Below are 12,500 nucleotides of genomic sequence, written 5' to 3'. Positions count from 1 at the left end.
ACTAGTTTAGGGTGGGCTGAAAAAACATATGCCCAATGTTGTGTAAGAATAGGGTGGGCACGTGACTCCCTAGCTCCTGACCAATGACTCATAGAATTCCAATCAAACTTCACCTTACAGGTAAGTCTCGTTTAATTTTAAAATTCTATTTCGTCATTGGTCTAAGTCACTAGTGAGTCACGTGAGACTTTAAAGCAATGTGGCCATGAACAAGTAAACAGAAGACCATTTTATTGCTTACTGGAACAGTCATGCGTGGAGACAAGTTCATCCCCAAAATTGACAACTGCTTGAACTGGCTTGTCATAGAACTTTCTAAAAGTGCTTTCTCTGGACCATCCAGCTACATCCATGATAGTATTAATAGAAACATTATTTGAGCATGCAGCTGAAGTGGCAGCAGCCTGGGTACTATGAGCAGAAAAAACCTTTGTGTTTACTCCAGCCTTTTCTAAAACATTCTTAATCCAGCGACTAACAGTGTCACGACTTACTGGTTTAAAGGGTTTAGTATAACTTAACCACAGAAGGTCATGACCAGTTCTGATTGATTCTGTAAGTTTTACATACTGCCTAAGGCAAGTCACAACACATAGACGTTCGTCTACTGGGTACAATTTAAACTCCAAGTGTCCTTGATGCCTGCCAGGTTTGGATGTCTTCAAAAGTTTAGCAATCTCAAAGTGAACAGTATCATTTGTAATCCTCATGCCACTAACTGTAAGTGCATGAACAGTTTGGCATTGCTGGCCAGATAACAATGCAACTAACAAAACAGTTTTATGTGTGCTGTCTTTAAGGCTTAATTCCTCAAGTGGAGGCAGTGTCTTTAAATAGTCTAAAACAACAGAAACATCCCATATGTCCTTGTAACGTGGAGGGGAAGGCCTTGACTCAAAAACACCTTTAAGGAACCGGGAAACCAAAGGGTGATTTCCAAAGGAGCCACCATCTGGAAGGAAGATAACTGTGGATAAAGCACTTCTGGCTGTGTTAATACCACTATACGATAGGCCATTTTCATACTGCTGATAAAGAAATTCCAGACCATTCTCTATAGAAGCTGAAAGGGGATTAATACCCCTTGAACGACAGAACTCTTGCCATCGCTGGTGGTAAGTCTGCTACTGCTTTTGTGTACCCGTTCGCCAGGATTGCATGATGATCTTTGCAGCCCCAGCCGAAATTCCTCTGCTTGTAAGGAGATCCCTGACAAGTGGCAGACCAGTAGTTGAAGTTTCTTGTGTAGTGGGTGCAGCAGGTGGGGATGTGCTGGTAGGTACAGTGTGTCTTCCTTCCTAAGTAGCATGAGAGGAAAAATCAATGAGCATATTCATTAAATATGGCCACCAAGTCTGAGTTGGCCAGTGTCGAACTACTAGTAAGCCTGTGGCTTCCTCGTCAGAAATCTTTTGTAATACCCGCTGTATGACACTAAATGAGGGGAATGCATTAAAGGTATACCCCTTCCAGGAGATGTGAAAGGCATTGATGGCATGGGCCTCTGGGTCAGGCTGGTATGCAACATAGGGCTTTAACTGGAAATTCAATCTAGAGGCAAACAAATCCACATTAGGAGTCACGCCTAATTTTTTAGTAGCAGCATCAAAAATTGGCTTCTGTAAAGTCCATTCTGTTTCTTTCCGGGGCAGCCATGACTCTCTATCTGCCTCAGTATGTTGTTTTCCAGGAATATGTGCAACTCATAGCCAAACACTATGGTCTATGCACCACAACCAGATTTGGTGTGAAAGTTGATTGTTTACTCGAGAATGGCATGTGCCCATTTGGTTAATGGTAGTAACTGCAGTAGTGTTATCAACCAGGAGTTTCACATGTTTACCCTGGACTACACTTGAGAAAGATTTCAAGGCAAGGGAAACAGCAAGCATTTCCAAATAATTTATGTCATGCTGTGCTTCTTCTGGAGACCAATTCCCTCCAGAGGTGACTGTATCAATACAGCACCCCCATCCAATCAGAGAAGCATCTGTTGTCATAGTAACCCGGGGGTCTCCATGGTTGATAAGGTTATAGGCTGTGGGCAGTGCAGTGACCCACCATTTTAGGTCAATTATGGCTTCCTGGGATAAGTTCATGTTCTTATCAAAATTCCCTCTGTGTAGTTTTAGAGCTCGTGTTTTGTCCATTTCAAGGAACCTATGGTGTAATGGGCTATACATCACCCCTGGAAAACTAGAGGTCATAAGCCCAAGTACTTGAGCCACATCCCTTATAGAAGGGGAGACAGTAGCGAGCAGATTTTCACATGCATTTTTTAATTTTAGAGCTCTGTCTGGAGTCAGTGAAACCTGCATCAAAATAGAGTTGAGAACAAAACCAAGGAAAGTTATAATTTGTGTCGGAAGTAGGACAGACTTTTCAGGGTGAATTACAAACCCTACTTTGTCAAGCAAAGTGGTTGTATCAATGACATTTTTGGTACATTGGCAGAGATTATCTGCTGTCAACCAGGAGTCGTCTATATATGCAACTGAAATGTGCCCCTGTTGTCTCAAAAGTGAAAAAACCGGCTTTAGCAGCTTTGTGAACTTCCTAGGGCAAAGTGCTAATCCATTCGGAAAACACACAAATTGGTACAAGGCTCCTTTCCATTCAAACTTAAGAAATTTTTGATGGTCCTTACATATTGGCACTGAGTAATAGGCGTCTTTCAGGTCTATGGATGCCATGTAGCACCTCGGCTTCATTAGCCTGATGGCAGACCAGATGTTGTCCATTTTAAAATGATAGTGAGTTACATTTGCATTAAAACATTTCAAGTTTAAAATCATTCGAAAAGAGCCATCCTTTTTGGGTCTGGTAAAGATAGGTGATATAAATTCCCCTGTCTCATGTTGGCAAGGTTGAATAACTCCCTTCTTGAGGAGCTGGGTTATTTCCAAATCAACCGATTCTGTTTGTATTTCTGATAACTTAGGTTGCATAAAGGGTTTGACCTGCATTGGCAGAGAATCAAATTCAATATATTGACCAGTAACAGTCTCTAAAACTTCAGGATCAGAAGTCAGCTCTTGCCATATGTGGGAATAAGCGGCTAAACTGCCTGCTTTGAATGTTTGTATTCTCCCCTGAAAATACTTTAAAAGTGATGGTAAAATAGCTTTAAATTCGCTTACCGGGGTGGTGCTAAGAGTCGCAATAATGTTACTGGTTACTTCCCGGCCGTTTGGCCGGTCTGTTTCTTCCAGTGGTGTTGATATGGAGTCGACTTCTTGTACGACTGGTTGCCCGGAGGCATTTTGCCTAAAAAAGGCTTCCACTGCTGGTTATTACCTGGCGCGTGCGATTTGCCATAGGATCGCCTATTGGCGGAGTTAGAGGGGCTTGCCGTGCTACTGATCTTGTTTGAAGCACGGATGTGATTAAGTTGCGTTTGCAGTTCATCGCCAAACAAAAAATTTGTAATAGGCACTTGTGAAGCACACAGCGTAGCATAATCTTTGTGCAGTGTTGGGCGAATGGCTTCACGCCTCCTTTGGGATATTTCGAAGCTGATATGCCCAAGAAGTGCTAATGCATCGGCATTCATTCGGACCATATTGTCAACATCAACTTTACCGTCCTCGGCACGAGCCTTCAACAACATATCGGTGGTTTGTGCGGTTATATTACCGACCTTCGTAAGTATGGGGCGCCGTTTGTAAATTTATTATTTAGACCGAATTTATGCCACTTTCCCCTTATTTATAAATAATTGGAAATGCCACAAAATTTGTTTATAAATAAGACACAAGAACTTGTCCGTCGATATGCAAATAATTATTTTAGGTACGTCCTGATTTATAAATAATCTTTTACCATAGAGTTATTATATATAAATAACAAACTAAACAACTTCAATTATTTATAAATCAGGTCATCTCTAAAATAGTTATTTACATATCATAAAGTTTGTAAATCCCATTATTTATAAATAAATTACTTCGCCAGGAGTGTAAATTCATTATTTAGAAATAATAAATTTCACCTCGCCGAGTGTAAATTTATTATTTATAAATAATGAACTTTACTGAGTATGTAAATTCATTATTTAGAAATAATGAATTTCACCTCGCCGACTGTAAATTTATTATTTATAAATAATGAACTTCACTGAGTGTGTAAATTCACTATTTAGAAATAATAAATTTCACCTCGCCGACTGTAAATTTATTATTTATAAATAATGAACTTCTCTGAGTGTGTAAATTCATTATTTAGAAATAATGAAGTTTCACCTCGCCGACTGTAAATTTATCATTTAGAAATAATGAATTTACCGTGTGTGTAAATTCACTATTTAGAAATAATGAAGTTTCATCTCGCCGAGTGTAAACTTATTACTTAGAAATAATGAACTTCACTGAGTGTGTAAATTCATTATTTAGAAATAATGAAAGTATGAATGGCTGACCCAGCGTCTCTTGCCCGGTCAATTTCGGAGGTTGTTTCTCGCGCTATAAGTGAGACAGTTAATGCTGCCCTTGCTCAGGTAGGTATGCAGCCTGAAATTCAGCAGTGGCGGATCTGGATGATGGGCCCGGGGGCCCGTTCCCCCCCCCCCCCCCCACCCCACGCCTCAAATATCTATTATGTCGTTCTTATTCACTCAACAATTCGGCAGCTCACATTGCAACAGGAACAACTACTCAAAGGCCGAGGTAACAGGTAAATTTTAAGAAAAGAAACTGCTGCACGAAGAAAATAAAAAGCGCTTGGCGTGTTAAGTGAAAGGTCTGATTTCTATTGAAATAGACCTTTTTCGCTTGGGCGGTTTGTTGTTCCATTACAGACCACGTGATATTCTCTAGAGAATTGTTCTTTTATTCATCTAAAAATTATTTTTTCATATACGCACAACTATTTGAAAATTTGAAAGGAAGAATTCTCAAGAGTATCATCACATGGTCTGAAATGGGGCAACAAACCGCCCAGTCGAAAAAGGTCGATTCAACAGTGGTTTAAACGTAAATTAATTTAGCTTTCTACGTGTACGATCTTTGGACTTGCCTGGAATAGACATGTCTAGCCGTGACTTGATCAAGCCAAACAAAGTGTGTCACACAGCTATCCGTCCAAAGGTCACAAAAGTCACAAAGAATTTAACCTGCGAGCAGGCTCACGTTTGAGTCAAACGCGCGAGTGACGAAGAGGAATAGCGATCGGCGGGAAAGAGGCGCCAAGAAGTGACTTTCTCCTCTTGCAGCTTCGCCCGTCGATTTCTCGCTCTCAGCTACGCCGAGCGCGTTTGTGCTCCAACGTGGGCCTGTTCGCAGGCTACAAAAAATTATTTAAGCAAGTAAATACATTATTCGATTTCCCGATTTTAAAAGCTCTGCATTTTCTTCATGCAGCAATTTCTTGTCTTAAAATTTACCTGTTACCTCGGCCTTTGAGTAGTTGTTGTCGTTGTCGTTGTCGTTGTTCCTGTTGCAGTGTGAGCTGCCGAATTGTTGAGTGAATAAGAACTACACAATAGATATTTGAAGCGTGATAAGGGGGGGGGGGGGGGGGGGAGAGCCTCCCCTAGATCTGTCACTGCTGAATTTCAGGCTGCATACCTACCTGAGCAAGGGCAGCATTAACTGTCTCACTTATAGTGCGAGAAACAGCCTCCGAAATGGATCGGGCAAGAGACGTTGGGTCAGCCATTCATACCTTCATTATTTCTAAATAATGAATTTACACACTCAGTGAAGTTCATTATTTCTAAGTAATAAGTTTACACTCGGCGAGATGAAACTTCATTATTTCTAAATAATGAATTTCTAAATAATGAATTTACACACACGGTTAAATTCATTATATCTAAATGATAAATTTACAGTCGGCGAGGTGAAACTTCATTATTTCTAAATAATGAATTTACACACTCAATGAAGTTCATTATTTATAAATAATAAATTTACAGACGGTGAGGTGAAATTCATTATTTCTAAATAGTGAATTTACACACTCAGTGAAGTTCATTATTTATAAATAATAAATTTACAGTCGGCGAGGTGAAATTCATTATTTCTAAATAATGAATTTACACACTCAGTAAAGTTCATTATTTATAAATAATAAATTTACACTCGGCGAGGTGAAATTTATTATTTCTAAATAATGAATTTACACTCCCGGCGAAGTAATTTATTTATAAATAATGGGATTTACAAACTTTATGATATGTAAATAACTATTTTAGAGATGACCTGATTTATAAATAATTGAAGTTGTTTAGTTTGTTATTTATACATAATATCTCTATGGTAAAAGATTATTTATAAATCAGGACGTACCTAAAATAACTATTTACATATCAACGGACAAGTTCCTGTGTCTTATTTATAAACAAATTTTGTGGCATTTCCAATTATTTATAAATAAGGGGAAAGTGGCATAAATTCGGTCTAAATAATAAATTTACAAACGGCGCCCCATACGTAAGTGTGGTTTGCAAGTTTGACAACTTCAGGTCCTTGCCCCTCGTGTGCCGATCGAGGCGCCCCCAGATTTCAGGGTTTACCTTCGGAATGATTAGCCGATCACAGTTTATCGGTCGAAGGTATTTATCCGATTTTTCCTTGAGGTTTGTCTCGTCAAGCTTAGTAAGCCACCTCAAGTTTACGATCTTGGCAAGTTTCTCAGACACTTTCGGGGCAGTTTTCTCCGTGTCGGTGAGAGACTGCGTGATGTCATCGAGTAAAAAATCGCTTTCATCATCTGCGCTGGTTTCGCACGTGGAGCCGTTGCTCTTGTCGGCGACAACTTTAGGTCGTTTGTTTGCAGCCAAAAGTGCGTCTGCATCTCATTCCTCTGTGTCAGAGTTATCCCCTGTTGACGGGGATTTTCGTTTTGTGGCAGGTTCTGCCGTTATGGGGGTCTGAGTTTCCCCTTTCTCTTTCAATGATCTGAGCGATGCGCCCATTTCGGTCATGTTCTTATTCAACGACTGGAGGGCCGCAAGTATAGCGTCGTTGGCACTAAAAGACCCTCCACAAAAGCCGTCAGATTCCTCACTCAGCAATGTTTCCTCATGCATCGAAGAAGGATCGTTTTTATCCATTTTCTGATGAATTTTCGAAGGATAATTCAATCATACGACTGACTGCTCAAAGGTCAACGCTCGAACTGAACGCTCAGGTTCCCGGTTGTGCCTAAATCCTACCGCTCAGAAGGACAACCGAGGAGTACTAGGAGCGAGTTTCCGAGTCGAGCAGTTTTCGGAAATTGTCGGCTATTCCAATATGGCGGACTATACCAGTCACATAAATATGCGAATTGCCAGTGGTAAAACTATGTTGATCAACAAGACAAGTACGTTTTTATTCACCTGACAATTAAGAATAATGTGTAGAGAGTAAAGCAGTGAGTTGTTCGGCAAATGCTGTATATTTCTTTAGATCTCTTCCCGTCTAGTTCGTAAACCGTAAATTTGTACGCCGGCTAACACATTACACTGTCGACGTCTTTGACTTATAATAGGCACAAACGCTTTTAAATACGTCGTTCCTTAAGGACGAATTTTTTTATTGATTCGACGGGTCCCCGAATTCAAACTTCCTTTGCCTTGTCCCTCTGGTCGGTAGGATCTTGGAAATACTACCGTCCAGAGGGACAGCTTGTGTATAAGGTAATTGGACTTAAGACCATGCACATTTTTATTTGTACAATAGTTTGATACATTACTCTTCAGTTTTATGCTAGACTAGAATCACTCTAGAGTTGAATCTTTTCAGTTTTCTGTGATCTTGTCCCTCTGGCTGGTAGGATCTTGAAAATACTACTACCGGCCAGAGGGACAGCTTGTGTATAAGGTAATTGGACTCAAGTCGATGCACAGTTTTATTTGTAGAATAGTTTGATACATTGCTCTTACTTTAGTCTTACACTACACTAGATTATCACTCTACAGTAATATTTTCAGTTTTCTGTGATCTTGTCCCTCTGGCCAGTAGGATCTTGAAAATACTACTGACCAGAGGGACAGCTTGTGTATAAGGTAATTGGACTTAAGTCCATGCTCAGTTTTATTTGTAGAATAGTTTGATACATTGGTATTTAGTCTTACACTACACTAGATTATCTCTCTACAGTAACATTTTCAGTTTTCTGTGATCTTGTCCCTCTGGCCGGTAGGATCTTGAAAATACTACTGGCCAGAGGGACAGCTGCTTGTGTATAAGGTAATTGGATTCAAGTCCATGTGCAGTTTTATTTGTACAATAGTTTGATACATTACTCTTCAGTTTTATGCTAGACTAGAATCACTCTAGAGTTGAATCTTTTCAGTTTTCTGTGATCTTGTCCCTCTGGCTGGTAGGATCTTGAAAATACTACTACCGGCCAGAGGGACAGCTTGTGTATAAGGTAATTGGACTCAAGTCGATGCCCAGTTTTATTTGCAGAATAGTTTGATAGATTGCTCTTACTTTAGTCTTACACTACACTAGATTATCACTCTACAGTAATATTTTCAGTTTTCTGTGATCTTGTCCCTCTGGCCAGTAGGATCTTGAAAATACTACTGGCCAGAAGGCCAGCTTGTGTATAAGTTAATTGGACTGAAGTTCATGGTGTCTGTAAAAGTCTATTCATGCTCTGTTGCAATAAAATCAATATTTTACTATTGATGAGAACTTTTGAGTTCTTTTGAATGTACATTCCTTCAGTTTGGTAGCTTTTGCTGTAAGATCTGCATTTTCATCACTTTATGGAGAGAGGGAATGTCATCCTGGAAAATAAGACAAAGTGAATTTCTGCAAGAAAGTGTTATGAATAGGAGATGTGTAGTTGGTATCCATGTTGTTTGGTTTAAATTGATTTTCCATTACTTTGTCATGTGATGAGAAGTGTTGATACTTGCTTTTGATTCAAAATACCTGGTTGAAATTAGGAGTTTCTCCCCTGCTGAGATGCTCTGGAAACTAAATATAGATGATACCAATGAATTTAAAATGTATCACTAGCACAAGTGATCAGTTCAGGTAAAGATGAACACTTTGATTTGAATTAACTCAAGCCAAGCTGATTATTTATAGAGACATGGTAATTGATAGACTATGGTATTTGCAGAGCTTACCATACAGACAAAGACACCACAATCATAATCATTCTTTTGCTTAGGTGTATCCTATGTGTAGGGATTCAATTAAAATGTGTGAGAAAATGTTCAGTCAAAAGAGCCCGAGTTTGTGTGGACTTAGTGCAGACAAAGAGCCTGGCACATTTATATTACCATAAATCTAACTAACTGGTATATATCTGACGCCATCGCTGCCATGTTGGATGACCATTAACAAAAGAATTAGCTTAGTTTATTGTTCTTGTCATCCAACATGGCCACCAGTCTTTGTCACTTGAATTTTCTGCCTATTTCATGCCAATTTCATCACATGCCATTTACATTGTCTGAGACTAGTTACTGGGGGTGGGAGATTATTAGCTCTGTTACCTTCATCATAAGGACCCCTATAAGCTTTCTAATGCAACTGTAGTTCTATTTGTTCCATTTATATATAATTGTTTTGTGTGGACTAAAAAATTTAATCGCGTTCAATTAAGCTGTTTAACAATTTCTTTTTTTTGGGGGGGGGGGGGGAGGGGAGAGGGGGGTGAAAGGGGGTCAGAACCTCCCAGTTCTCCTGCTTCCCATACCTTTATCTCTTGACTCCCACCGTCCTCCATTTTGCCCCGTCCCCTGTAAATAAGGACACTCAAAACACATACTTATCATTTAGCTGCGCAATCCTTTAGCTTTTTTTCCCTTTTTTGCTTTGTTTTCAGGCTTGCTCCTCTAGCTCTTCGCGTCTTTTAATTTTTCCTTCAGTCCAGAAGTCTCAAGATAAGCCAAATGTAAGTCAAAAAGCATTTGGGTTCTTGTTTTTGAAAGGATTTTAATGCTTTTAAATAAATGATTCCTGCCTTCATGGAATTCCCACTTCCCACCCTTTCCTCTCCTGTCTCCTGCCCCCTATTCTTCGGGGGCTCCCGCCCCCCTACCCCCCCCCCCCCCAATTTTACTCATGGGTGCACAAGTATGCAAACTCAGCAAACTATTCAATCTAATTAATTTTTAGGGTAACTGGGGTTACACTTATTAACTATTTACACTTATTAACATTTGTTATTTAGAAAGCCTCATTTTAGAAGTGACTTATCCTTTGAGGGATACAGGCTTAATAAACATGAGGGAGATAGACTAGACATTTTGCAATGAGAGTGGCTTTGTGAGTATGTCAGGTCAGTGCCCTTTAAGCAATACATTTTGGTTAAATAAAGGATTTCCTTAAACCTATTTTGTTTAAAGGTGAACACCATTCACCAAAAAAAGACAATAGAAGGACATTTTCATTACTTTAATTTGTGTTTATTCCATAAACAGATAGTCTTACAATGCTAAGGAACAGTATCCAACTCTATAAGTTTAACAATCCTGAAGAGATTCCTCTATCCTTACAGAGAGTATGCAAGTCACAAAATAATATATTAAATATTGATGTATACAACTTGAACCCACTGGACATGTCAGAAATGTGTCCTAATACAGTCTGGCACTCTGTTTCACTTGGAGTGAATGCAAAATAAATTTTATTAAGGCATCAAGTGTCTGATAACTTTCATATAAATGGGAATCCTCAATATTCTAGCCTGCTTTATGACTTAAGCAATAAGAGCAATTATCAAACTATTGTACAAATAAAACTGTGCATGGACTTGAGTCCAATTACCTTATACACAAGCTGTCCCTCTGGGCGGTAGTATTTCCAAGATCCTACCGGCCAGAGGGACAAGATCACAGAAAACTGAAAATATTTAACTGTAGAGCCATTCTAGTGTGGTATAAAACTAAAGAACAATGTTTCAAACAATTCTACAAATAAAAATGTGCATGCACTTAACCCTTTAAGCCCGGGAGAGAAAAACCTTATTTTTCTAAAATTATAACCATAGATCGAAAGACCGCAAGTAATGTACCAGTTAAAAGGTATTGTTTGGGGTATGTCCTAAATCACCATAACAGACATACAAGGTGTCACAAATTGAATTGAGGAGTCTTCAAAGTAAAAAAAAATGAAAACGTTAAAAAATACCTTATTCCTTGTATATATTGGGTATACCCCTAAACAATAGCTTAATTTGCAGCTCTGGGTGTGCAGATTTTTATCAGATATTCACTTGACCGTAAAATTGTAAAGCGTAAAGGTTTCAAAAACTTGAGGGGTGGTTAATCAAGTCTGATTCAGGAGGGGGGTATGATTTTATGTTTTCAATGTAAAGATGTCTCAAAGATCCTTTTGGCGTCCAAATTTGAAATGAACTGGCCAAATATTAAGCTTATTATAACATTTTGTGCCATATGGCACTATCGGGACTTAAAGGGTTAAGTCCAGTTACATTATACACAAGCTGTCCCTCTGGCCGGTAGTATTTTCAAGATCCTACCGGCCAGAGGGACAAGATCACAGAAAACTGAAAATATTACTGTAGAGAGATAATCTAGTGTAGTGTAAGACTAAAGACCAATGTATCAAATGATTCTACAAATAAAACTGAGCATGGACTTAAGTCCAATTACCTAATATACACAAGCTGTCCCTCTGGTCGGTAGTATTTTCAAGATCCTACCGGCCAGAGGGACAAGATCACAGAAAACTGAACTATTACTGTAGAGTGATAATCTAGTGTAGTGTGACTAAAGAGCAATGTATCAAACTATTCTACAAATAAAACTGTGCATTGACTTGAGTCCAATTACCTTATACACAAGCTGTCCCTCTGGACGGTAGTATTTTCAAGATCCTACCGGCCAGAGGGACAAGATCACAGAAAACTGAAAATATTACTGTAGAGTGATAGTCTAGTGAAGTGTAAGACTAAAGTAAGAGCAATGTATCAAACTATTCTGCAAATAAAACTGTGCATCGACTTGAGTCCAATTACCTTATACACAAGCCGTCCCTCTGGCCAGTAGTAGTATTTTCAAGATCCTACCAGCCAGAGGGACAAGATCACAGAAAACTGAAAAGATTCAACTCTAGAGTGATTCTAGTCTAGCATAAAACTGAAGAGTAATGTATCAAACTATTGTACAAATAAAACTGTGCATGAACTTAAGTCCAATTACCTTGTACACAAGCTGTCCCTCTGGCTGGTAGTATTTTCAAGATCCTACCGGCCAGAGGGACAAGATCACAGAAAACTGAAATATTACTGTAGAGTGATAATCTAGTGTAGTGTGAGGCTAAATAGCAATGTATCAAACTATTCTACAAATAAAACTGTGCATGGTCTTAAGTCCAATTACCTTATACACAAGCTGTCCCTCTGGACGGTAGTATTTCCAAGATCCTACCGGCCAGGAGGCCTTCCAAGGGGTTTGAGCGACAAGCGACATTGCGTCAAAATGTGGCGACAATTTGTTACCAAAGTACCGACAGCCGACAGAAGTTGACATGAAAGGGGCGACAATTTGCGAAAACGACAATCCATTTTTCATTTCGACAAAGCGA

The 12,500-nt window shown here is 39.2% G+C and overlaps 1 protein-coding gene, 1 long non-coding RNA gene and 1 pseudogene across 3 annotated transcripts in view; 1 reads left to right on the top strand and 2 right to left on the bottom strand.

Annotated features, from left to right (window-relative positions):
- Positions 1–230: 230 nt before the first annotated feature.
- Positions 231–2,099, bottom strand: LOC149115527 (uncharacterized). Its single transcript, XM_089285693.1, has 3 exons — positions 1,767–2,099; positions 1,142–1,298; positions 231–1,063 (listed from the first exon to the last, which is right to left on the bottom strand). Exons 1-3 carry the CDS (start codon positions 2,097–2,099, stop codon positions 231–233), a joined length of 1,323 nt encoding a protein of 440 aa, XP_089141819.1.
- On the bottom strand, positions 1,268–7,054 carry LOC149115526 (uncharacterized; annotated as a pseudogene).
- Positions 7,055–7,238: 184 nt separating this feature from the next.
- The window catches only part of LOC149115525 (uncharacterized), a 6,501-nt gene continuing 1,239 nt past the window's right edge, over positions 7,239–12,500 (top strand). Inside the window, exons 1-3 of one of the 2 annotated variants that reach the window (XR_016206071.1) lie at positions 7,239–7,305; positions 9,775–9,843; positions 10,123–12,500. The exon at positions 10,123–12,500 is cut by the window's right edge and continues 1,239 nt beyond it. This is a non-coding gene — a long non-coding RNA (uncharacterized LOC149115525). Of the gene's footprint in view, positions 7,306–9,774 lie in introns of both variants that reach the window. The other variant, XR_016206070.1, reaches the window with a different exon arrangement.

The sequence above is a fragment of the Orbicella faveolata genome, unplaced genomic scaffold (assembly GCF_042242905.1).
Source record: "Orbicella faveolata isolate gen_17 unplaced genomic scaffold, um_ofav_v1 contig_13, whole genome shotgun sequence".
Lineage (NCBI taxonomy): Eukaryota > Metazoa > Cnidaria > Anthozoa > Scleractinia > Merulinidae > Orbicella > Orbicella faveolata.
The sequence above is the reverse complement of the archived record's forward strand: the minus strand, read 5'-3'. Positions and strand labels throughout refer to the sequence as shown.